The 26,764-nt window shown below is 43.3% G+C and overlaps 2 protein-coding genes and 1 long non-coding RNA gene across 3 annotated transcripts; 1 reads left to right on the forward strand and 2 right to left on the reverse strand.

Moving 5' to 3' along the window:
- Positions 1-83: 83 nt before the first annotated feature.
- Positions 84-16,451, reverse strand: LOC120053662 (cytochrome P450 2J5-like). Its single transcript, XM_039000835.1, has 11 exons — positions 16,315-16,451; positions 15,825-16,046; positions 15,190-15,355; positions 14,074-14,223; positions 13,255-13,415; positions 12,923-13,099; positions 12,539-12,677; positions 12,081-12,268; positions 11,782-11,923; positions 6,344-6,465; positions 84-760 (listed from the first exon to the last, which is right to left on the reverse strand). The coding sequence occupies exons 2-11, from the start codon at positions 16,020-16,022 to the stop codon at positions 311-313; spliced, it is 1,893 nt and encodes a 630-aa protein (XP_038856763.1). The 5' UTR covers positions 16,023-16,046; positions 16,315-16,451; the 3' UTR covers positions 84-310.
- On the forward strand, positions 735-5,924 carry LOC120053665. Its single transcript, XR_005477529.1, has 2 exons — positions 735-1,043; positions 5,077-5,924. It is a non-coding gene; the product is annotated as an uncharacterized LOC120053665 (long non-coding RNA).
- Positions 16,452-16,566: 115 nt separating the features above from the next.
- LOC120053664 (leukocyte elastase inhibitor-like) lies at positions 16,567-21,868 on the reverse strand. Its single transcript, XM_039000837.1, has 7 exons — positions 21,816-21,868; positions 21,412-21,670; positions 21,010-21,147; positions 20,676-20,793; positions 20,414-20,556; positions 20,054-20,218; positions 16,567-17,243 (listed from the first exon to the last, which is right to left on the reverse strand). Exons 2-7 carry the CDS (start codon positions 21,661-21,663, stop codon positions 16,794-16,796), a joined length of 1,266 nt encoding a protein of 421 aa, XP_038856765.1. The 5' UTR covers positions 21,664-21,670; positions 21,816-21,868; the 3' UTR covers positions 16,567-16,793.
- Positions 21,869-26,764: the final 4,896 nt, after the last annotated feature.

Genomic DNA, 26,764 nt, shown 5'->3' on the forward strand with positions numbered 1-26,764 from the left:
AGGATATACAAGGGAATATTTGCAATATGCCAATACAGACTACTACATTCTATTTCCTAATATTTTTACATGTGTAGACAATCTACATAGAGAAACTTTCACTTTATTATATCATTGATGATTTCCAATACATTAAATTTCACAAACTATAAGCACAAGAGAGCTATATTACATAACAATACATAACAGCACTATCCACGTAGTAAAGGTCAAATACAGACTCGGTACACAAGATCAACAATAATCAACTAAACTGTGAAGGGCTCTCTTGCATTACATAACATGTTTTTCAAAACATTATTTTCCCTTCCTACAGAGATCTTCCCTCCCTGTCACCCTCCTCAGGTGAGGAGAACCTGCCCAGAAACAGAATGGATTGGGTCTGGTTGTGTCTAATGAAGAAAATAAAGGGGTGGTCTGCCGTGAAGTAATGCTTGTTACTTAAACCGTACGATATGCCGTCTGCCACTGTGGACGCACCTGCCTCTGTGCCTCTCTCGTTCACTTCCACGAAGGCCTTGTGGGCTACAGTGGATAGGTAGACCCTATCTTCATCTTCCATCGCTGCGCTCATCCCAGATAGGTCTGCTCTGTCCTGGTCGAACACATCCACCATGCCCAGCGAGGCCAGGGGTGTGTTCAGCTGGTAGTCCTCCTGCAGTTTAAACTTGGGGATTGAAACCTGGACTTCGGTCCTCGTGCCCATTTTCTGCCATCTGGTCCACTTGTGGATCCTCTCTGGTGTCAACACTCTCCCCAGCTGTGTCAGACAGTGGAGAATGACAAACAGGGGATGATGTAACCACAGGAGGTTGGTGACACCTTAATTGGGGAGGACGGCCATGTGGTAATGGCTGGATCGGAATACGTGAAAAGTATCAACAACATCAAACACATGGTTTCAATGTGTTTGATTCCATTCGCTCCGTTCCAGCCACTATTATGAGGCGTCCACCCCTCCACTGGATGTAAAACAGCACAGCTCTACATTGGCGGTATATGAACCTCGCTGCCAGTCTTACATATGTTAACGCATTTAAAAGGTAAGAAGAGATATGTTTTTGTAGTCAGTTTGTGGAGAAATTTGCTTTGTGACATATTACTTTCCAAGCAATTAAATGACAGCAGAGGTTTTCACTATATCTACATATGAGTGGAGGCTGCTGAGAGGAGGACGGCTCATAATAATGGCTGGAACGGAGCAAATGAAAAGGCATCAAACCACGTTTGATGTATTTGATACCATTCCACTGATTCCGCTCCAGCCATTACCACGAGCCCGTCCTCCCCAATTAAGGTGCCACCAACATCCTGTGCTTCATACTGGAAAAGTTGTGGATGTATGATCCACAGAGTATTGAACCATGGTCTTCCAAGCAACACAAGACTAATAGTTCTCTGAGCTGTCGTGACTTGACTTTAACATTAATCTGAAGACTGTTATTTATCTAAATTACTGAAATATGTTTAATTGTTACCTAATTAAATTAATCATGTAACGAGTAACTCATTAGGATCTGGGGCACCACAAGAGCGGTTCTTTAAAGAGTTACCATCTCCCCAATTAAACTCTAAAAGGTCTTTACCTATCACATCTATAAACAGTCAACTTATTAATCATAACCTCGTATCATATCATCATTCTGAACAGCCGTAACCTCCTTGCATCTGCAAAAACCCGAACCTTACTTCAGTACTACACAAATTGGTTTATTTATTTACTAGCTAATTAAATGGTAACACAGGATAAACATACACAGTGTCACGTTCCTGACCTATTTCTGTTAGTTTGTTGTATGTGTTAGTTGGTCAGGACGTGAGTTTGGGTGGGCATTCTATGTTTTCTGTTTCTATGTTGGTTTAAGGGTTGCCTGGTGTTTGGCGTTCCTCTAATTGAGAGTCATATTTAGGTAGGTTGTTTCACAGTGTTCGTTGTGGGTGGTTGTCTCCTGTGTCAGTGTTTGTCGCACCATACGGGACTGTTCGGTTTGTTTTTGTACATCGTCATTTTGTGTAGTCATTTTTCCCTGTTCGTGCGTTCTTCGTGTTTAATGTAAGTTCGTCGTCCAGGTCTGTCTACTCCGTTTGTTGTTTTGTTAGTTATAGTGAAGTTCGTGTTTTTCCCGTCTTGTCTTTAAATAAATTATGTGTTCACAACCCGCTGCGCCTTGGTTCCATCACTACTCCTCCTCTTCGGTTGAAGAGGAGGAGAACCACCGTTACAGAACCACCCACCAATCCAGAATCAAGCAGCGGTGTAATCAGAGGAAGGGACAGCGCAAGAAGGAGGAATGGACTTGGGACGATGTTTTGGACGGAAAAGGTTGCTATACATGGGAGGAGATCCTGGCTGGGAGGGATCGCCTCCCATGGGAACAGCTGGAGGCACTGAGGAGAGCAGAGGCAACCGGAGAAGGGAACCGGCGTTATGAGGGGACGCGTCTGGCACGGAAGCCCGAAAAGCCCGTGAGTACTACCCAAAAATTTCTTGGGGGGGGGCTAAGAGGTAGTGGGCCAAGGGCAGGTAGGAGACCTGCGCCCACTTCCCAGGCTAACCGTGGAGAGCGGGAGTACGGGCAGACACCGTGTTACGCAGTTGAGCGCACGGTGTCTCCTGTACGTGTGCATAGCCCAGTGCGGGTTATTTCACCTCCCTGCACTGGTAGGGCTAGATTGGGCATTGAGCCAAATGTCATGAAGCCGGCCCTTCATATCTGGCCACCAGTACGTCTCCTCGGGCCGGCTTACATGGCACCAGCCTTACGCATGGTGTCCCCGGTTCGCCTACATAGCCCGGTGCGGGTTATTCCACCTCTCCGCACTGGTCGGGCGACGGGGAGCATTCAACCAGGTAAGGTTGGGCAGGCTCAATGCTCAAGGGAGCCAGTACGCTTGCACGGTCCGGTATTTCCGGCACTACCTCCCCGCCCCAGCCCAGTACCACCAGTGCCTACACCACGCACCAGGCTTCCAGTGCGTTTCCAGAGCCCTGTTCCTCCTCCACGCACTCTTTCTATGGTGCGTGCCTCCAGTCCGGTGCCTCCAGTTCCGGCACCACGCACTAAGCCACCTGTGCGTCTCCAGAGCCCTGTACACACTGTTCCTTCTCCCCGTACTCGTCCTGATGTGCGTGCACTCAGCCCGGTGCCACCAGTGCCGGTACCACGCACCAGGCATATAGTACGCTTTGAGAGTCCAGTGTGCCCTGTCCCTGCTCCCCGCACTAGGCTTGAAGTGCGTGTCTCCAGTCCGGTGCCTCCAGTTCCGGCACCACGCACCAGGCCTACAGTGCGTCTCAGCCGGCCAGAGTCTGCCGTCTGCCCAACGGCGCCTGAACTGTCCGTCTGCCAAGCACCGCATGAACTGCCCGTCTGCCATGAGCCTACAGAGCCTTCCGCCAGACAGGAGCAGCCAAAGCCTTCCGCCAGACAGGATCAGTCTGAGCCATCCGTCTCCGCAGCGCCATCTGAGCCATCCGTCTCCGCAGCGCCATCTGAGCCATCCGTCTCCTCAGCGCCATCTGAGCCATCCGTCTCCCCAGCGCCATCTGAGCCATCCGTCTCCCCAGCGCCGTCTGAGCCATCCGTCTGTCCCGAGCCATTAGAGCCGCCCGTCTGTCCCGAGCCGTCAGAGCCGTTAGTCAGTCAGGAGCCGCTAGAGCCATTCATCAGTCAGGATCTGCCAGAGCCGCCAACCAGACAGGATCTGCCAGAGCCGCCAACCAGACAGGATCTGCCAGGGCCGCCAACCAGACAGGATCTGCCAGAGCCGCCAACCAGACAGGATCTGCCAGAGCCGTCAGCCAGCCATGAGCGTCCAGAGCCGTCAGCCAGCCATGAGCGTCCAGAGCCGTCAGCCAGCCATGAGCGTCCAGAGCCGTCAGCCAGCCATGAGCGTCCAGAGCCGTCAGCCAGCCATGAGCGTCCAGAGCCGTCAGCCAGCCATGAGCGTCCAGAGCCGTCAGCCAGCCATGAGCGTCCAGAGCCGTCAGCCAGCCATGAGCGTCCAGAGCCGTCAGCCAGCCATGAGCGTCCAGAGCCGTCAGCCAGCCATGAGCGTCCAGAGCCGTCAGCTAGCCATGAGCGTCCAGAGCCGTCAGCCAGTCATGAGCTGCCATTTATCCAGAACTGCCCCTCAGTCCAGAGCTGTCTCTCTGTCCGGAGCTGCCCTTCAGTCCGGAGTTGCCCCTCTATCCTGAGCTACCTCTCTATCCTGAGCTACCTCTCTATCCTGAGCTACCTCTCTATCCTGACCTACCTCTCTGTCCTGAGCTATCTCTCTGTCCTGAGCTACCTTATCCCGGTGCTGCCCCTTGTCCCGGTGCTGCCCCTTATCTTAAGGTTACCATTTAAATTAAGTGGGTGTAATATGAGGGTGGTCATTCTAAGGGGGAGACGTAAGCTGGGATTGACTATGGTGGGGTGGGGACCTCGCCCAGAGCCTGAGCCACCACCGTGGTCAGACGCCCACCCAGACCCTCCCCTAGACTTTTGGTGGTGCGTTCGGAGTACGCACCTTGAGGGGGGGGTTATGTCACGTTCCTGACCGGTTTTCTGTTATTTTGTATGTGTTTGACGGTCAGGGCGTGAGTTTGGGTGGGTAGTCTATGTTATGTGTTTCTATGTTTGTTAAAGGGTGACCTGATATGGTTCTCAATTAGAGGCAGGTGGTTTTCATTTCCTCTGATTGAGAGCCATATTAAGGTAGGTGTTTTCACATTGATTGTTGTGGGTGGTTGTCTCCTGTGTCTGTGTTTGTCGCGCCATACGGGACTGTTTCGGTTTGTTTGTTTGTTCGGTCGTTCGTTTTGTGTAGTCTGTTTTCCCTGTTCGTACGTTCTTCGTTACATGTAAGTTCTTACGTTCAGGTCAGTCTACATTCGTTTTGTTATTTTGTTTAGTATCAAGTATAGTTCGTTTTTTTGTCTTGTTTAATAAATATAATGTCAAACTACCACGCTGCATATTGGTCATCTGATCCGTCTCGCCTCTCCTCGTCCGAGGAGGAGGAAGAGTTAGAGAACCGTTACACAGAGGAGCCTTATTGCTTAATTCTACCCTCCTGACTCTCCTCCAGGTAAACTAATGCGCCTGGGAGAGAGCCTGGCCAGGATGGAGCTATTCCTCTTCTTCACCTTCATGCAGAGGTTCTTGTTCTCCATGCCGCCCAGAGTGAAGCCAGTGATGGAACTACAACTTTGGCATCACCCTGTCACCCGTTCCCCATGACATCTGTGCCACCCCGCACCAATGAGAGGGCACGGATCCATTGAGGTGGCATGGTTTCCCCACGCCTACAGTAACAGTTAACATAATTACATGAGCAGTTTCACTCATCATCAATAAGCTCATAATAATCATACACCCTGTTTTGAATGGTCATGAGACAGTTATTTACAGCGACGGTTTCACTCATCATCAGTAAGCCCATGTCTTGTTTTGAATTGTCAAATGACATAAACTAGGCAAGGAATGAATAGTTTTGTACAGTGAGGTGTTGTGTGCTATATTTGGGTTATAGATTTTGATGCTGTACAGATATAATGACAATCCATGTCTGAATGAATGGGATTATTTTTATTGTTATTGTTGATTTATGAAATGGAGAGACTGCTTTTCATTCATGTGTTCATTTGAGATATACAGTATTGCAGAAGATATGAAATAAGTATGATTAAGATAAGTATAGATAAAAAGGACTTGCCTTGACTGACCTTTGAACTATATTCTGAACTCTGATTATATATCGTTGAGGTGCTATTTTGACTTTACCTGGCACCTTACAGGAGCAGAGTATGTTCAAGCTAAAAAAGAATGCTGTGTTTTGTTTTTCAGGGAAGTAAATAAGTAAAGTAAACACATTTTGTATACAATGTCTTCCAGAAATATCATTTCCAGTAAAATAAAATTAAGAAAGAATTTGAATGCAATTCTAATACACCACTCTTACAATATAAACGTCATGATGCACCAGCTGTATGCTGGAATTCTCTCCACCTCTACTACCATACAAAATTCATAATATTTTAGACAGGTTTGACAAACAATGCTATTCACCTTCATCAACCAGTTCATGCAGGGCCTAGTCCTACACAAAGCACAAGGAATTCATATCAATCAAATTTTCTTGATTCCACACATCCTCCCTCGTCTCCTTCTCAAGGCACATTGGAGCAAAAGATATGAGGTTCCTCCCCTCAGATCTTCTCCTCCAATATATCTTGAGAAGGAGGCAAGGAGACAGAACACAAGGAATCAACAAAATACAATAGAGATTCACCCAAGGTGTCTCATCGAGGCAAGGCACAGATTTTGAAGGGCTTTGGTCTACTGGTGATGCCCACCTGGCCCTCCAGGCCCAGCTCCCAGCCCTGTGGAGGTGTGAAGGTGAACCTCTGGAGCAGAAAGGTGAAGAACAGAAACAGCTCCATCCTGGCCAGCTGCTCCCCTGGACACATCCTCTTACCTGAGAGAGAGTAGAGCGCACATAAACACACACACACACACACACACACACGCACACACACACACACACACTTTTAACATGAGGATGGAGTGTGTGTGTGTGTGTTTGTTCTCCACTCTTCTACCCTCTGTGTCTTGGCAGAATATATGGAAAATGAAAACCTGAACAATTATGTTTACTGTATCCTCAAGACCCTGCAGTAGCACATTTCATTTTGAACAATCGTTTCTCTGGTAGGGAGGATTGAAGGAAGATAGCTTTGTGATACATGTTTGGGTGACAAATTAAGGGGTTTTGTTATGAATTAACAGTATTACACTAACATTTTACATTTGAAAGGGTAATGGAAACACTTTAGGAAGTACATCTAAGCAAAGAGATGCATTCAATCCACTAATACTAAACATGTGAATTTAACATAAACACATCTCTACATTTAGTATTTTGATCCTGGACAAGGTTTATTTGAGCTATGATCAGCGCCATTTCAAATTGCCATAGTAACGACTGACGCCAGTGCGTCACTGGCAGGAATCATCAAGTTGTCTGTGGTGTTGAGGCTTCGATCACACCGACAGCTTTTGCATTCGTTACAGAAGTACATACATTTCCAATGAAACGCTGTGTTTGCCTTGTAGCATTGTGTTGCAAAGGCAGTTGCAGTGCGTTCTGTGTGGTGCAAACTTTGGATTTATTGAATGGCCTGACAGAAATGGTAGCAGAAGGTGAATGTTGAACTTTTGTTGCATACATATTCAGATGATGCTGCATACTATTTTGCGCAACGACGCTGTCAGAGAGTGGCGCTTCGAACACACCAACATTCACCTTCTGCTACCATTTCTGTCAAGCCATCTATGCATACAGTTTGACGCATACGTTCAATAAATCCAATGCATGCACTGCAACTGCCTCTGCAACACAATGCTGCAAGGCAAACACAGCGTTTCAATGGAAATGAATGTAATTCTGGTGTACCGAAATGCAATGACGCTGTCTGTGTGATCGTGGTGTTAACTAACATGCTGCCGAATATTCATCAACTCACCACATAGGTTATTCTTAATGTTTGTGCATAGGCTACCAGAGTGAGGACAGACATTTTTTGGAATAAACGTGTTGAGTGAAAAACTTAAATAGCCCACTCCCTCCCCTGTATCATATTCTGCCGCTATACAACTTTGTATACGTTGTTTGTTGGAAACCTTGTTATTTACTACGTTTTTGGAATAGATTCCTGTTGGAACGTTCCACAAATTATACCCACCCCTGAAAAGCTTTTCATCCTGGAGGAGACCGTGCAGGAGGTAGAGGAGGTACATGCAATTTCTAAGGCTATTGTTTATTTCAAGTATATGCAGTGATTCTTGAATATAACTATAGTCTAATAGATGCCTTAATTGTTTTCTAACAACAGGAGAGAACAGTTAGTACAGCCTGCCAAACTGGCCCCTGGGTGCCAGAGTGTTCCTGTGCTGCGGTAGAGAAGAGGTCCACTGGGACCATCACTAAAGAGCTCGGGGCCCAGCTAGATTGCGCTCACGACCATCAGTAGACAACCGAGTCCTGCCCCTATACGCCACAGATGGAGCTGACAGAGTGAGATCAGCGAAGACCATAACTCGCTGTATGAACCTGAGAGCTCAGAATCACAGTCATCACAGTGCGAGCCAAAATATACTATCGATCACTTCGGGAGAGTGGGCTGGTGTTCCATAAATGGAGAAAGGAGCAGGCCATTCAACAGCAAATTCAAAGATACACCCATCCATAAAGGGAATCGGAGTGGAATTGTTTCGCCACAGATTTTTTTTACCCGTTTCAACGAATGTGCTACCTTGTCCCGGTCCTGCTGTTTCAACTCTCTTTCTCAACCTATGAATCCTCAGCTATGAAAAGCCAACTGACATTTGCTCCTAAGGTGTTGAACTGTTGCACCCTGTATAACCACTGTGGTTATTATTTTGTAAAAAAGGGCTTTTGTAAAATACATTTGATTGATTTTTCTGTATGCTGTGCTGGATGCTGTGTATTCACTAACTGTCTGAGTGATGGGACATTTTTATAGTATCTGTAACATATTTTGGTGTGTATATAATCTGCATCTTAACTTCTTAAAGTGGCAATCAGCAGTAGAAACAATAAAGTGTCTCCCTGCTCCTCTTTCGGTAAATAGCTGAGGGATGGGACTGGAGAAATATAACCACTCTCAAATTCATAGACAGGGTTATAGATGCAAGGACTGACCATCCATGATATCAACATTGTAATTTTGTTTCTATGATCTATTTCCACTACCATGTAGGCAGTTCGTTTTAGATAAAGGCATCTGCTAAATGGCATATATTATTTAAGTCTGCTTTGACAATGTGTAACCGATGTGAAATGGCTAGCTATTTAGCGGGGTGCGCTAATAGCGTTTCAATCGGTGACGTCACTCGCTTTGAGACCTTGAAGTAGTTGTTCCCCTTGTTCTGCAAGGGCCACGGCTTTTGTGGAGCGATGTGTAACGATGCTTCGTGGGAGGCAGTTGTTGATGTGTGCAGAGGGTCCCTGGTTCGAGCCCAGGTAGGGGCGAGGAGAGGGACGGAAGCTATACTGTTACATATGCCAACTAGCTGCCCAGTGTATTTACTATTCTATTCAAATAGATGGCAGCCACAGCTAGTTGAAGTCACTGCTCTAGCGACCGGGACACGGGATTAGTGCGTGTTGAAAGTAATTTTATTTTAAAAGCAAGTTTCTGGTTACGCTTGAACCTGTTGTTATAGTGGACAAGCTAACTAATACTATTTTTACAAAAGGCGCAGGCACTATGTCTTGAAAGAAAAGGCTAGATTTACTAAATGAACTGGTTTTATTCAAACTCAAACCCTATGTAAATGCCTTTGCTTCTGGGTATGCGCGCCTTAAAACTTCTCTAGGATAGGGGGCAGCATTTTCACATTTGGATGAAAAGCATACCCAAATTCAACTGCCAGCTACTCATCCCCAGAAGATAAGATATGCATATTGTTAGTAGATTTGGATAGGAAACACACTCTGAAGTTTCTAAAACTGTTTGAATCATGTCTGTGAGTATAACAGAACTTATTTAGCAGGCGAAACCCCGAGGACAAACCATTCAGTTTTCTTTTTTTTTGAGGTCACTCTCTTTTCAATGGATTTTCATTGGGAATACAGATTTCTAAATGACCTTCTTGCAGTTCCTACCGCTTCCACTGGATGTCAACAGTCTTTAGAAATTGGTTGAGGGTTTTTCCTTTGTGTAATGAAGAAGTACGGCCATTTTGAATCAGGGTCACTTGTTGTGTACTGTTAGATAGAGGCGCGTGACCAGAAAGCATGCAACAGATTGTTTTAATCCTGTATTGAACATAGATCATCCCGTCTTCAATTTTATCGATTATTTACGTTAAAAAATACCTAAAGTTGTATTACAAAAGAAGTTTGAAATGTTTTGGCAAAGTTTACAGGTAACTTTTGAGATATTTTGTAGTCACGTTTCACAAGTTGGAACCGGTGTTTTTCTGGATCAAACGCGCTAAATAAATGGACATTTTGGATATTTATCGACGGAATTAATCGAACAAAAGGACCATTTGTGATGTTTATGGGACACATTGGAGTGCCAACAACAGAAGCTCGTCAAAGGTAAGGCATGAATTATATTTTTATTTCTGTGTTTTGTGTCGCGCCTGCAGGGTTGAAATATGCTTATCTCTCTTTGTTTACAATGGTGCTAACTCAGATAATAGCATTGTTTGCTTTCGCCGAAAAGCCTATTTGAATTCTGACACGTTGGCTGGATTCACAACCAGTGTAGCTTTAATTTGGTATCTTACATGTGTGATTTAATGAAAGTTTGATTTTTATAGTAATTTATTTGAATATGGCGCTCTGCATTTTCTCTGGCTTTTGGCCAAGTGAGACAGTAGCGTCCCGCCTAAACTCAGATTTTTGGATATAAATATGAACTTTACCGAACAAAACATACATGTATTGTGTAACATGAAGTCCTATGAGTGTCATCTGATGAGTATCATCAAAGGTTAGTGATTAATTTTATCTCTATTTCTGCTTTATGTTACTCCTCTCTTTGGCTGGAAAAATGGCTGTGTTTTTCTGTGGCTATGTACTGACCTAACATAATCGTTTGGTGTGCTTTCGCCGTAAATAGTTTTTGAAATCAGATATGTTGGCTGGATTCACAACAAGTGTAGCTTTAATTTGGTGTCTTTCATGTGTGATTTCATGATAGTTTGATTTTTATAGTAATTTATTTGAATTTGGCGCTCTGCATTTTTACTGGCTTTGGCCAAGTGGGACGTTAGCGTCCCACATATCTCAGAGAAGTTTTAAGGAAGAAACGACACATGCTGTACACCTCGTCTAATTCTCCCTTGTGCCCATAGGGTGAACTGCCGATAAACTGCCAGCCTGTATGGTAAGCAAACAAAATCATTGAAGTTAGTCTGATACCGAAACTAAATCACAATGTATTTATGAGCACGCCCCATTATTGGTTAGAATGAGATTTCATCAATCATGACGCTGTCTGCGATTCGAACTCCGGTCGTCTAAAGGCACTGGTCATACACATCGTTATAAGAAACTGATTATATATATTGAGCACCTACCCACTACTGATATTAACCTTAAACAATTTATAATAAAGCAAAATTTCACCAATTATTTAACTGGCATATCGGCTGCTGACTGGTCGAGTAACTTCATAAGGATTAGTGACATGTCCAAGAAATACATCGCCAGACAGACTGACAGGAACCTCTGACTGGATGTAATACATCACCATCAGGACAGACTGACAGGAACCTCTGGATGTAATACATCACCATCCAGACAGACTGACAGGAACCTCTGACTGGATGTAATACACCACCATCCAGACAGACTGACAGGAACCTCTGACTGGATGTAATACATCACCATCCAGACAGACTGACAGGAACCTCTGACTGTATGTAATATGCAACCATCTAGACAGACTGACAGGAACCTCTGACTGGATGTAATACATCACCATCCAGACAGACTGACAGGAACCTCTGACTGGATGTAATACATCACCATCCACTGGGATTTTGTGCTGTATCTACATTATTTAATTCTCTGTAATAAACTCATTCTCAGACTCGGAGCTACTCTGTAAATTCAGCCATTTTTGGGAGTTCCAAAATTCTCTCCTGCCAGTGACGCAACAATGCTAATATGGCGATTTACAGTTACAGCTAACTGCCATTCTAAATCCTAGTGTTTCCATTCCCCTTCAAATGCGTGTTAATAATACATTACCTATAGAAAATGGGATAAAATTGTCTTTTTTGACAAATTTTCCATTTGTATCCAGGAAATGTCCAGGATTGAACTGATTAGGGGTTGCATACTCATTTCTGTCCTGTAGGATTGGTTTTAACATTGGAAGCACCATCATTCCCTGTGCAAAACAGAAGAGTCAATTTGTCAAACGTCATTGCCAGTAAAACCTTCAGTGTCAACATGCACTATTGAACCAGCACGCATCAACTCAAACATTCAGTTGATCATGTACTCCAGCAGTAGAATCACAACATATCCATCGACCCTACACCCACCTTGGGCACTAGATACCCCGCCACGGTGGTGTCCTTATTGGCCACTCTGGGAGGCGTGAAGGGGACAATGTTCCCAAACCTCTGGATCTCATGGATCACAGCATAGGTATACGGCATGTTGGCTCGGTCGTCCATTGAGGGCTGGCGTGCCGAACCTATGACCTCATCGATCTCCGCTTGCACCTTCTCTACGGAGGGAGAATGAGGAAGCTAATGATTGGCTAGAGCAGATGGCTGCATAGCGCATACAGTATAATGGATTAACATGCCATAAAACAAGTAATTTTCCTGGTAAGCACTAGGCTAATATAACTAGCGCCTATTTCCTGAACACAGATGAAGCCTAGTTCTGGACTTAAAAACATGCTCAATGAAAATGTTCTATTGTGTCTGGGAAACCAGCCATTTGACACCAACATTTTTTAATACTAATAGATGTGTTCCTGCCAGTGTCACACTTTGAATGTCAGGGTACTTGGCCATGTACAGCATTGCCCAGAGAAGGGTGTTGGACGTTGTTTCTGTCCCGGCCCCAAACAGATCCACCACGCAGTGCAGCAGGTTCTCCTCAGTGAAGCCAGCCGCCCCATCCTGATTCTGCAGGGGGAATGGTCATCAGGTGATGTCAAGTTGAGGGCAAATCATCATGCATTGTCAGGCTGTGGGGAGTTTGCTGACAAAGTCATATTAAACCACAAATGTAAAAAATTTTGACGAAATTAGCCCAAAATATGACAAACTATATTAACACGGCTATCGTAATTTTAAAGAGATGAGAGTAGATCACAGGGAGTAACTGTTAAAGATAGAAAAGAGCTGAAAAGGTCCGGCTGTGGTATTACCTTCTCTATCTCTTCCAGGTAACAGTCTATGTAGTCTCTGGGGTTGGACGGGTTCCTGTCCTCTTTGTGTTTCTCTACTTCCTCTCTGATAAACTGCTTTATGGTACCAAGGTTGATGAAGGCTGATTGGTGCCTCCCAGGCAAATAGTGCATCAGTGTGGGAAACTGATTATACATCTGTCGAAAGAACAGGAAATTAGCCTGAGAAGGTAGATTTCCTGAGGAGAATGTGTGTCCTTGCAGATGCTGTGCACTATAATTCACTTTGCCAAAGAAATACACTGATCACCCAACAGAGAATAGCAGACACGTCTGTGTCGTTGTAACCATACCCGTCCACAGAAGGTAGCAGGCAGCTGTAAAACGTCCTCGGAGCATTTCAGCATGTGGTGGAAGTGGTGGTCGTTGTATTCAAACCTACAACCAAACACCAGGGTGCAAACGATGTTGGCCACTGCATTGTTGGTGACGTCTTCAGGGTTAAAGGGCAGGCCTGAAACAGTTCAGAGGTTGGGTCAAAGATGGTGGATAAATGAAGATGTCTTACTCAGACAGTTTAGACACAGATTCAACAATGAGCCAGATATTTCACCGGATTTATAAGTGTGAAGAATCTGGTTGACGTTTACAATCAATAACAAGTACGGTGATAAGCCCAGTGGCCAGCATTGGGAGATCATGGACCGAGATGGATTTTGGCCAACATTATGAAACATTTGATCTCAATACAGTTTTCTGTTCCAAAAACTAAAATCTGTTATGAACAGATTGGACTCAGTTTTGTAGATTTTACCCTTTGCCAAAGCCAAAAAAATAAAGCATTGTTTAGAACTAGTGCAAGGGCGAATTGAGTTATTGCACATGCGCACTTCACAGAGTAGGTGTTCCCTAATGGAAATATGCAAATAAGATGCTTGTTCATAGCATTCATTTACAAGTAGAGAGAGGATACCTTGATCAGAGACGGTTGGACATTAAAGCTAAGAAACATCTGGACTTCACAATAGCAACGTTTTGGGTTTGAACGCCAGATAGCAATTAACCATACAACAACTAGCCATTCTGGATAAGAGTGCCAGTTAAACAACTGAGACTGTGGTTCATTCCCTGGTTTGGGCACCATAAAAGTGTAACATAAACGCTGACTTCACCTCTCTCTGCCAAGTAGACATCACACAGGAAGTGGCTCTCCTGGAGGATGGAGGTCTCCAGGGTCTTCTTCCCCACTCCAAAGTATTTGAGCGTGGACACGGCAAAGCGCCTCTGCTGCCGCCACATGTGACCGTTAGAGGAGATCAGGCCTAGATAACCATCATCCGGTCAAGACATAGAGACAATGACAGAATTACTAAGATTAAATATGACTAAATAAGACCCAATATGACTGTGTGGTTCTGCCTGATGGGTCATTCTTGAATTGTGGTGGTAAATGCTTTCCGTTAACTTTGGCACCATTTTGTAAAAACACAAAAATGCCAAAAACGTGACAAATAATACGTCTACTGCAGTTTTATTTAACTGTTATTTAATGCGAAAACCAATGTAAGTCCTTTATACTGAAAAACATATATTTGTATGTATTGTAGAAAATACTGGGGGCTAGCTAATTGGCTTGTCCCACTGGTGATATGTAAAAGTGTTGTGAAATGCTTTGGGGATTTAGAGATATTATTTTGAATGCTAGACAGTGGGGGAAAAAGTATTCAAGATATTGTACAGATCAATAAAAACAAAGAAGGCTATTAGAACACCTTTTTTTTCTAGCAGAATGTGTTTCCTTCAATGTTATGTCATTGTTGTTACCGCCTTGAAAATCACTGATTACAAAGATATACAAGGATCTTGTGCATTCTCTCCAGCGGCAAACTGTTATTGGGGGAGGGGTCTATATTAAAGAAAATTATGTCATAAATGTGAGGATTCCATTGATCATGTGGTGTGTCTAAATCCAAAGCGTCACTTGGTGTCAATTTAAATAAAGAGAAATAACATTGTGAGCAAAATGATTAATCATATCACTTTAGTAAATGTTTTGTAAAGGATTGTGACCTCCATTTTAGAAAATGTACCAAAAATGTCTCATTGGTGTTATTACTCTTACTGGTGGCACAATGTCATAATGGTCAAAATTATTTCAATTCATTAAACCAGGGTTTCCCAAACTCGGTCCTGGGGCCCCTCCTGGGTGCACATTTTGGTTTGTGTACCCAGGGGGGGGGGACCCAGGAGTTTGGGAAACCCTGCATTTAGCTACCATATTAGCCTACCCAAGCCTCTGCTTATCCTGTCGTTCAGGGGGTAAGATGGCCGATCGGTGAAGGCGTCGGCCTGATCCACAAAGGCTTCCTTAAAGCCTCGGAGACCTGAGAGGAGCACACAGCGGTTCCCTCCACCCAGGTCTACTGTAGTCACATCCCCGTAAGTCTCTACAAACTATAGAAAACACACTTTAGTGAGCATGTCACACTAAGCACACTAATAATTACATCATCATTTATTAGATAGGCTATCTACAATAAAAACGGATGATTACAGAATGACTAGATCCAATTGGTCACTGAGTATAGCATTTTTTGTTCTTGTGGAAAAGCCTATGGAGATGTGGGAAAAAAAATTGCTATCTAGAACCTAAAAGGGTTCTTCGGCTGTCCCCATAGGATAACTCTTTAAAGAACCCTTTTTGGTTCCAGGTAGAACCTTTTTGGGTTCCATGTACAACCCTTTCCCCAGAAGGTTCTACATGGAAAGCAAAATGATTCTAGCTGGAACAAGAAAAGGGTTCCACCTGGAACCAAAAAAGGTGTTCCTATGGTGGACAAACGAAGAATCCTTTTGTAACCTTTTTTCTAAGAGTGTATAATTTGAGCAATTACACACAACCTTATCTCTCACGTGTCCTTACCTTTTTAAAGGAACCTATGTGGTCCTTGATGCTGATATTCAGCATATTCCCAACAAAAGGCAGGGGGAAGGGGCCTGGTGGGTAGTTCTTAGGAGGCAGATCATGGATGTACTTGGTCACCAACAGAACCAAGAGGAACAGGAGGACCCCCTTGGTATCGATCCACTGTCCCACCAGACAGACTAACGCCTCCAACATGGTGGACAACCCTCACTGAACTCTCTGGTAATGCGTACAGTAGCAGTAGAAACCCTGAGTATAAGCCTTTACTCTTAAGGCATGTATTAGAAGATCACATGCGGTCAGCGGACAAAACAGTAAACTTTTCTCTAGAATAAACAAGTCTTATTCGGTAAGAGAACATAAATCCGTGGAGGACTGCAGTGATATAGAGCAGAGTTCAACAGCTTCTGGCTTTCACAAATGTAAACACATTCCTTGCCTTTCCGGCCAAACCAATGAGGAAAAGTTTTCCTAAAATGGTACTTACATTTGTAGTTTGGTGTGACCCAGATGTCTCAGCCTGTTCAGACTGACTTTTACTGGGGCAATAATTCAGTCCGGGATACTCTTACATTTGTTACGCAATAGCTGCACAATGAAGGTCTCTGTGATAGGCTAGTTTTGTAAATGGGATTATGTAAAATGCTTGTACAATGAGGATATACAAGGGAATATTTGCAATATGCCAATACAGACTACTACATTCTATTTCCTAATATTTTTACATGTGTAGACAATCTACATAGAGAAACTTTCACTTTATTATATCATTGATGATTTCCAATACATTAAATTTCACAAACTATAAGCACAAGAGAGCTATATTACATAACAATACATAACAGCACTATCCACGTAGTAAAGGTCAAATACAGACTCGGTACACAAGATCAACAATAATCAACTAAACTGTGAAGGGCTCTCTTGCATTACATAACATGTTTTTCAAAACATTATTTTCCCTTCCTACAGAGATCTTCCCTCCCTGTCACCCTCCTCAGGTGAGGAGAACCTGCCCAGAAACAGAATGGATTGGGTCTGGTTGTGTCTAATGAAGAAAATAAAGGGGTGGTCTGCCGTGAAGTAATGCTTGTTACTTAAACCGTACGATATGCCGTCTGCCACTGTGGACGCACCTGCCTCTGTGCCTCTCTCGTTCACTTCCACGAAGGCCTTGTGGGCTACAGTGGATAGGTAGACCCTATCTTCATCTTCCATCGCTGCGCTCATCCCAGATAGGTCTGCTCTGTCCTGGTCGAACACATCCACCATGCCCAGCGAGGCCAGGGGTGTGTTCAGCTGGTAGTCCTCCTGCAGTTTAAACTTGGGGATTGAAACCTGGACTTCGGTCCTCGTGCCCATTTTCTGCCGTCTGGTCCACTTGTGGATCCTCTCTGGTGTCAACACTCTCCCCAGCTGTGTCAGACAGTGGAGAATGACAAACAGGGGATGATGTAACCACAGGAGGTTGGTGACACCTTAATTGGGGAGGACGGCCATGTGGTAATGGCTGGATCGGAATACGTGAAAAGTATCAACAACATCAAACACATGGTTTCAATGTGTTTGATTCCATTCGCTCCGTTCCAGCCACTATTATGAGGCGTCCACCCCTCCACTGGATGTAAAACAGCACAGCTCTACATTGGCGGTATATGAACCTCGCTGCCAGTCTTACATATGTTAACGCATTTAAAAGGTAAGAAGAGATATGTTTTTGTAGTCAGTTTGTGGAGAAATTTGCTTTGTGACATATTACTTTCCAAGCAATTAAATGACAGCAGAGGTTTTCACTATATCTACATATGAGTGGAGGCTGCTGAGAGGAGGACGGCTCATAATAATGGCTGGAACGGAGCAAATGAAAAGGCATCAAACCACGTTTGATGTATTTGATACCATTCCACTGATTCCGCTCCAGCCATTACCACGAGCCCGTCCTCCCCAATTAAGGTGCCACCAACATCCTGTGCTTCATACTGGAAAAGTTGTGGATGTATGATCCACAGAGTATTGAACCATGGTCTTCCAAGCAACACAAGACTAATAGTTCTCTGAGCTGTCGTGACTTGACTTTAACATTAATCTGAAGACTGTTATTTATCTAAATTACTGAAATATGTTTAATTGTTACCTAATTAAATTAATCATGTAACGAGTAACTCATTAGGATCTGGGGCACCACAAGAGCGGTTCTTTAAAGAGTTACCATCTCCCCAATTAAACTCTAAAAGGTCTTTACCTATCACATCTATAAACAGTCAACTTATTAATCATAACCTCGTATCATATCATCATTCTGAACAGCCGTAACCTCCTTGCATCTGCAAAAACCCGAACCTTACTTCAGTACTACACAAATTGGTTTATTTATTTACTAGCTAATTAAATGGTAACACAGGATAAACATACACAGTGTCACGTTCCTGACCTATTTCTGTTAGTTTGTTGTATGTGTTAGTTGGTCAGGACGTGAGTTTGGGTGGGCATTCTATGTTTTCTGTTTCTATGTTGGTTTAAGGGTTGCCTGGTATGGCTCTTAATTAGAGGCAGGTGTTTGGCGTTCCTCTAATTGAGAGTCATATTTAGGTAGGTTGTTTCACAGTGTTCGTTGTGGGTGGTTGTCTCCTGTGTCAGTGTTTGTCGCACCATACGGGACTGTTCGGTTTGTTTTTGTACATCGTCATTTTGTGTAGTCATTTTTCCCTGTTGGTGCGTTCTTCGTGTTTAATGTAAGTTCGTCGTCCAGGTCTGTCTACTCCGTTTGTTGTTTTGTTAGTTATAGTGAAGTTCGTGTTTTTCCCGTCTTGTCTTTAAATAAATTATGTGTTCACAACCCGCTGCGCCTTGGTTCCATCACTACTCCTCCTCTTCGGTTGAAGAGGAGGAGAACCACCGTTACACACAGTTAATATGTTAAAAAACAAGTCCCTAGCGGAATGACAAGAATATGGCTGCTTGTTACAAAAGAGATGGAGAGGGAGGGAGAGAGGGGGACAGAGACACTTAACATTGGTACTTTCAGAAACTACTCTCACTTACAGTAACCATATACTTTGCACACGAACCGCTGCTTGTTTTGAGTAAGAAATCATGAATGCATTTACATGAAATGCCTTTGTACGCCGGATCTCTCTCTTGGAAAGGGAGTCGGGCATTTTCGCGGCACGCTTGTAAGGCTCTGGTTGTTCAAAAGAGTTCCAACAAGTCTTCTACCGTTGTTCTCCTCTGTAGTTGTCTGGTATCCAGTGACTTGTCGTGTAGTCCTGAACAGAACTACAGAGTTTATTTTTCTTCCATTTGCTCTTGAAGATGCTTCTTTGAAGATAGGCTTAGCCAGACGTGTAGATGGTTCCCAGTGGGGTGATGAGAGTAGCATAATACGATGGTTTGAGCAGAGTAGTAGAATGGTCCTACTTAAATTCGCTTTCGAAGATACTTTACTTAGGACAGCTAATCAGACATAGCAGAGATTGTCCGGGAGGTGACTTTATCGTCTCTACCTCGTGTTGAGATTCACAGTTCAAACCACTTTAAACGTGCAGCTGCAGCTTTATGCTTTTCTGGTCTAGTATGTTAATTTCTTGACTCATCATTTATACAGTTTGTTTGAAAGGGGCGGTTCCATCTGGCTGACACACTCTCTGACCTCACTCGGGGGGCATGACTTGTCACTTGTACAAAGTTTTATGTAAAACAATTATCTCTTATAGTTTCTCAAATCACATTCCTCTCTTAACAGAAACACTTTCATAATTTGTCATATTACATGCACAACGCATAGTATGGAAACTTCGTACATGTAGTGGGTATACTTTCCAAGTTACAGTATTTCCTTCATAACATTTTTAATGACATCACAAAATAACAAACAAAATTACATTAGTGTTCTGTAGATCGCCTCTGACCATTCCCCACGTTCTATGTTAGAAATATTGTTCCAGTATTTGCTTTTGAACGTGTTAGAGTTTCGTCAGGAAAGGTCTCTTGAAACAAAGGACATGCCTTTGGTGAATATTGGAGAGGGAGACCTGAATCTTCTCCCCTTGATTTACGACAGGATGTGAGTTGTTAATCACCACTAGCTCTTTCCTCCCTTCCTTTGCGGGTGAGAATGGGTCTGATTGAAATTATTCATTGCAAACCTGATCTGACCTATTTAGATTCTCATGGACAGTCATGACAGAGCTAAAGGCTGGGTCAATAGTGGTTTTGGTTACACCTACCTCCAGTAACTGGTCAGGGTAATTGGAATCTGCAGGCAGAAGGAAGAACATGCTCAGCTCCTCCCCTTTATATGGAAGCTCCAGGATTTGGAGTTTGAACTGGGATATGTACTTGTATGGTAACTTCTTGACTTGAACCATCATCTGCACCTGTCTTTTCTCATTCTGAAACCACACAAAAGAGACAGGGTCATACATCAATAATCACAGTACAAATGACACACAGTTTTATGGCTTGAACAATTGGTGGGACTGGTTGCAATTATGCAATTGTTGCAGACAGTGGATTTTCCACACTGATTTCAGAAGTATGTTTTTATGACTCAAATGGAGGATTTTCAGACACTGTAGTTCTCTCACCTCATTGACTTGAAAGGTTTGTTCCATGGTATCAGCTTCATGGAACTCACTTATCCATTGTGCTTTAAAGTAGACTGCATTCACAAGAACCAACCTGGTCATGCTGCTTAGAGCTTCAGGTTTCAACATCACTTTAATTTTATCTGTAGATAAAGAACACAAATAATGAACGGATCCAACTACTGTAGTTGGAGCAGACACATCCTTACATTAATGTACAATAGTTATATTTTACACTCCTGATTTACATCAGTCAGCTTACTGTCTGTTTTCTTTTCCACCCAGCTGTTGATTTGTGCTCTGGACTCCTCTGCAGCCCCTATGAAGTCCATAGCCTTCAGCTCTGCATGGTAGAACTTCTGTGTGGCTTCAATGAACTCCTAGAGGAACCCTAAAGAGTCACTCTCAACTAAAGCAGCCGAGCGTAGTACCAAAGAGTCTAGAGTAGAATATTTCCAATGGTCATCAATTTATTTCCTATATTTACACAATTCTCAAGTTAGGGGAAAGAGGAATGGCAACATTTGCAAACAAGGCAGTGATATTCAGTAGGGCTACTGCTGCTAGATATTTGGGAAGTAGCTGGTCTAACTCACTGGGAAGAAGTTGAAGGTTTCTTCTCCATACAGGCAGTTGACCAGTTTCAATTGGCATGAAGCTGAGGGTTTGTTGATGTTTGAGCTGAGTTTTTGAAAACCAGAGTGGACATCAGTGGCAGTGTCGAGACACAGGGTCTAGGAATAGTAGAATGAGTGAGTAGTATCTCTTACACACACTTACCAGGTTGAGTGCTGTGGCAAAGACAGACAGAGCTGGTAAATGATTAAATACACATAGAACAAAATTGGTTGCTGGTGTGTGTGTGTGTGTGTGTGTGTGTGTGTGTGTGTGTGTGTGTGTGTGTGTGTGTGTGTGTGTGTGTGTGTGTGTGTGTGTGTGTGTGTGTGTGTGTGTGTGTGTGTGTGTGTGTGTGTGTGTGTGTGTGTGTGTAGGGCTACCTTTGCCATCTGTTCGGCGGTGTTTCCTTTGGCCCCCAGATAGACCATGGCCAGAGCTGAACTGATGCTCAGAGGGGAGAAAAATATGTTTCCATCTGCATGGTTTTCACTCAGTGTACGGTAAAGGTCCAGAGCAAACCCTGTGTTGGAGTTCCGAACAGTGGCTGAAGGGTTGTAGAAAGGTATTGCCTCACCATCTTTGGACCTATTTGGACTTTGTTGCCGAACGCAGCCGCTGAAACCAGATCCCATCTCAACTCTGCGAAGAATTATGGATGAGAAAGGCTACTCATCCATAATTGTTGTAATGACATCAATATAGATTATATTAAACAGATGTCTGTCTGTAAACAATGGCTGGTTGCGGGACTATGGAAAAATAGAGATAAATATAGTCTACTTACATTGGTACTTGTCGTTGCTCTGAAACCCCTTTTCCTTCTACCGTTTATCAAGGAGGACACTTCTTTTCCAAGTGGGAGTGGTTGCAGGAGGAGATAAAGATGTGGTTTCACTTTTCTCAGTGGTTTCCTCTCCCATCGACTCTGTGTCATTTACAAGCTATAGAAATAGGCCTCATTGTAAATATACATGTATCTATGTGGGTCTTACAGGCACTAATTGGTATTTTGACCAATCATATCAGATCTTTCCACTTCAGATCTTTTTCAAAGCTGATCTGATTTTCTGTTTTCAAAACTAAATTATGAACAGAGTTGACTAAGTTTTGTAGGCTTTACCCTTTGTAAAAGTTTATTAAAACCTTAGTTCTTTAGAGGAGTGCAAATGGTAATTGAGTTTTTGCACACTCGCACTTCAGAGTAGGCGTTCCCGAATGGAAATATGCAAATCATGCTAGAACGCGCCAATAGGATCTCGCAGGCTCGTGCTTGACTCTGCCCCCCTCCTTGCTTGTTTTGCCCACTATGACTCATTTGTTCCCATTAGAAACGACAGGTTGTGGTCTATCTTGGTTGAGCTAAAACATCTTTGGTGGGGCGTTGCCAAGGCGTTCACTCGTTTGAATTATTAAATGGCGACATCATGTGGCCAAGGCAGAAATACACGCAATGAAAGCAAGGTGGAAAGAGTTTATGAATGTATTTCTTTATTTTAAATCCCTAAGGTCGATGTCCGCGCCCCCCCTGAAATCGAATTAGCATAATACAAAAATCCCCATACAAATCCATCAGTTCAAACTAGAGATATCTGTTTTTTGCATTGGATGCATCTCAATCCCCTCTGTGGAAAGATGAGACTCACGAACACGATGGTGTTTTGCTATACGACCCCCACAAGCATGTTTGGACTCCTCTGAAGTCAATCTGCCAATTTATGTCTGTAGCGTCCGAACAGTTTGGGCTACACGCTAAAATGACCCCCCTGTGGGTGAGACTCTCACAACAAGTACATGTCGGTTGTTTTGCTCAAGGACTAGGACTCACAAGACTCACAAGAATGGAAGTATATAGAGACTGTTTGGTGACAAAAATATTTTTCATGTCGTGATACTTTAAGGGGTCTTAAAATTCCAAATCAAATAGCAAAATGCACATGACCAAGGGTGCTCCATTCTTAAAGGGGACATCAGTAATTAACAGAACATAACACTTGGTATGACCTTCTTTAAACAATCCATATAGCTTAGAGGAACCCCTGTCCCCACCCACCTTCATTAATACCATAAGAAACAGACTTGCAGCGGGCCTATGTCCTCTCTCCTCTGGATTCTTTCCTCCATGACCCAGAAACCGATAAGTGTTGGTGGAGTGTGTCAATTTGTTAGTAAGCAAAAGGAAAACGGTTCTCCCCTCATCGATACCCTCCTTTCAGCGAGGAAGGCAAGTGTAGGCTATCCTACCAATAGAGATAGATAGAGAACTCATCTTTGTATCTGTGCTAGTGATGTGTAGATCAGCAGTTTTTACACCTGCAACCACCTGCAATTGCTAATAACCCATCTGAAACAGCAAGACTATATGTGAAAAAGTAAAAATCTAAGGCCCCCACCCGACCCTAACCAGCTAATATAGAAAATGAACTGCAGGCTACAGTCCGAGACAGCGGAAGGATTTTTTTTTACAGGGTGTGCATGATTTTTGTGCCTAATTTATATATGTTTCTGCTTATAATTTCCTACATTTTGGTAGGCTACTTGTTAGTCAACTTGTCTATAATTAGATACAGTGCATTCTGAATTATTTTTTTTACACATTTTGCTACGGCCTTATTATAAAATGGATTAAATTGTTTTTTCCCCCATCATTTATCTACACATAATAACCCATAATGACAAAGCAAAACAGGTCTTTAGATTTTTTATTTTATTTATAAAAAATAAAAAACTGAAATATCGGAATATATAAGTATTCAGACCCTTTACTTAGTACTTTGTTGAAGCATCTTTGGTAGCGATTACAGCCTCAATTCTTCTTGTGCAGGACGCTACAAGCTTGGCACACCTGGATTGGGGGAGTTTCTCCCATTCTTCTCTGCAGATCTTCTCAAGCTCTGTCAGGTTGGATGGGGAGCGTTGCTGCACAGCTATTTTCATCTCTCTCCAGAGATGTTTGATCGGGTTCAAGTCCGGGCTCTGACTGGGCCACTCAGGGACATTCAGAGACTTGTCCCAAAGTCCCTCCTGCGTTGTCTTGGCTGTGTGCTTAGGGTCGTTGTCTTGTTGGAAGGTGAACCTTCGCCCCAGTCTAAGGTCCTGACCGATCTGGAGCAGGTTTTCATCAAGGATCTCTCTATACTTCTCTCTGTTCATCTTTCCCTCGATCCTGACTAGTCTCCCAGTCCCTGCCACTAAAAAACATGCTGTGGGGATGGTGCTTCACCGTAGGGATGGTGCCAGGTTTCCTCCAGACGTGATGCTTGGCATTCAGTCCAATGACTTCAATTTTGGTTTCTTCAGACCAGAGAAACTTGTTTCTCATGGTCTGAGAGTCCTTTAGGTGCCTTTTGGCAAACTCCAAGCAGGCTGTCATGTGCCTTTTACTGATGAGTGGCTTCAGTCTGGCCATTCTACCATAAAGGCCTGATTGGTGAAGTGCTGCAGAGATGGTTGTCCTTCTGGAAGGTTCTCCCATCTCTACAGAGGAACTCTGGAGGTCTGTCAGAGTAACCATCGGGTTCTTGGTCACCTCCCTGACCAAGGCCCTTCTCCCCCGATTGCTTAATTTGACCGGGCGGCCAGCTCTAGTAAGAGTCTTCCACAGTAAAACGAGTCCTATATCGACATAACCTGAAAGGCCGCTCAGCAAGGAAGAAGCCACTGCTCAAAAACCGCCATAAAAACGCCAGACTACGGTTTGCAACTGCACATGGGGACAAAGATCTTACTTTTTGGAGAAATGTCCTCTGGTCTGATGAAACAAAAATAGAACTGTTTGGCTATAATGACCACTGTTATGTTTGGAGGAAAAAGGGGGAGGCTTGCAAGCCGAAGAACACCATCCCAACCGTGAAGCATGGGGGTGGCAGCATCATGTTGTGGGGGTGCTTTGCTGCAGGAGGGACTGGTGCACTTCACAAAATAGATGGCATCATGAGAAAGAAAAATGATGTGGATATATTGAAGCAACATCAAGACATCAGTCAGGAAGTTAAAGCTTGGTCGCAAATGGGTCTTCCACATGGACAATGACCCCAAGCATACTTACAAAGTTGTGGCAAAATGGCTTAAGGACAACGAAGTCAGGGTATTGGAGTGGCCATCACAAAGCCCTGTCCTCAATCCTATAGAAAATTTGTGGGCAGAACTGAAAAAGCGTGTGTGAGCAAGGAGGCCTAAAAACCGGATTCAGTTACACCAGCTCTGTCAGGACGAATGGGCCAAAATTCACCCAACTTATTGTGGAAGGCTACCTGAAACGTTTGACCCAAGTTGAACAATTTAAAGGCAATGCTACCAAATACGAATTGAGTGTATGTAAACTTCTGACCCACTGGGAATGTGATGAAATAAATGAAAGCTGAAATAAATCATTCTCTATACTATTATTCTGACATTTCACATTCTTAAAATAAAGTAGTGATCCTAACTGACCTAAGACAGGGAATTTTTACTAGGATTAAATGTCAGGAATTGTGAAACTGAGTTTAAATGTGTTTGGCTAAGGTGTATGTAAACTTCTGACTTCAACTGTATATATACATATATATTTTTTCAATACATTTGCAAAAATGGCTAAAACCTGTTTTTGCTTTGTCATCACAGGGTATAGTGTGTAGATTGATTGAGGAAAATGTTTTATTTAATCCTTTTTTAGAATAAGGCTGTAACGTAACAAAATGTTGAAAAAGTCAAGGGGCCTGAATACTTTCTGAATGCACTGTATGTTGCCCAAGAAGACTACAATAAACCCTTTCTCACAAATGATCGAATGAATGCTTAAATCTAGTTGACATCAGTAAACTTTTCTCTGTCAGCTCTGCTTCTTCTAAAAGGCATTTAGGGACTGAGGAGAAAATGCCATAACTCTGTGAAAAATTTCCAAATGGCATCCGTTTGACCGGTTGTAAAGATATTAAGACGATGTGAGAGGTTATAGACCTACAGTCAGTGTCCAGATTTCAGTTTCCATTTAACCCATCCGAACAGTAGACTACAGTTCCCTTGAAGGGCCATTGGCCTATTTGAAGTCCCCATCTTGTGACTTGTCTAATTTGTATACCGCCTCACAATCATCACGCTCCTATCATCCTCTTTAAAACTACTTCACCAAATCATTCCCAAACATGACTTTTCTGGCTCTCACATCTCTTTATTTTAAACTCTCAATTTTGCAGCTTTTCTCTTATTGAATTAAACTCCGATGTTGTCCTTTTTGCCTAAGTGGATCGACAACCTTTTTCTGCCCGCTCCCAAAAGCATATGATTGGCGTGTAGGCTATTTGGTGTGGGTAAAGTTAGATGGTGCGTCATCAGCACTCCATTTTTGGTTAGACCGGCCATAGCCAGGTGCACCGCGGGTCATCGTAATGTTTACATAGAGGGTTAAGATAACTAACGTAGCAGGTTAGGATAATTAAGGTGGCAGGTTCAGAGAATTAAGTTAACGTTAGAAAAGGAGTTAGGTTTAGCTAAAACGCTACAGTTGTCAACAATCGACATGTTGTGCAACCCAATCAGCCAGGCAAAACGGTATTGAGTGGCAACAAATCTGCCCAATTAACTGATTCGCTTTTCCATACATCCTGTTCTGTTGATCCGCCCACTTCTGTTGACACGCCCACTTCCAGACACTCCATGTAATGCCGTTACCCATGATTTTTTTTAAATCAGCTATTGATTTCTTGAAGTAGAAAAGTATGCAAACAGAAAAAAGTATATGCTTCTTATCATTTT

This window comes from Salvelinus namaycush, chromosome 9 (assembly GCF_016432855.1).
Source record: "Salvelinus namaycush isolate Seneca chromosome 9, SaNama_1.0, whole genome shotgun sequence".
NCBI classification, from domain to species: domain Eukaryota; kingdom Metazoa; phylum Chordata; class Actinopteri; order Salmoniformes; family Salmonidae; genus Salvelinus; species Salvelinus namaycush.

Bases quoted from the DNA above. Each gene is read 5' to 3' on its own strand.
- LOC120053664 (XM_039000837.1), bottom strand. From the start codon at position 21,663: ATGGGATCTGGTTTCAGCGGCTGCGTTCGGCAACAAAGTCCAAATAGG. The intron at 21,148-21,411 runs GTAGCCCTACAC...TACTATTCCTAG, and splicing joins CCGCCGAACAGATGGCAAAG to ACCCTGTGTCTCGACACTGC. The intron at 20,794-21,009 runs GTGAGTTAGACC...GGGTTCCTCTAG, and splicing joins AAACCTTCAACTTCTTCCCA to GAGTTCATTGAAGCCACACA.
- LOC120053662 (XM_039000835.1), bottom strand. From the start codon at position 16,022: ATGTTGGAGGCGTTAGTCTGTCTGGTGGGACAGTGGATCGATACCAAG. The intron at 13,100-13,254 runs GTATGGTTACAA...TTCTTTCGACAG, and splicing joins CTGCTACCTTCTGTGGACGG to ATGTATAATCAGTTTCCCAC. The intron at 761-6,343 runs GTGGGCATCACC...TGTCTGACACAG, and splicing joins AGCTGGGCCTGGAGGGCCAG to CTGGGGAGAGTGTTGACACC.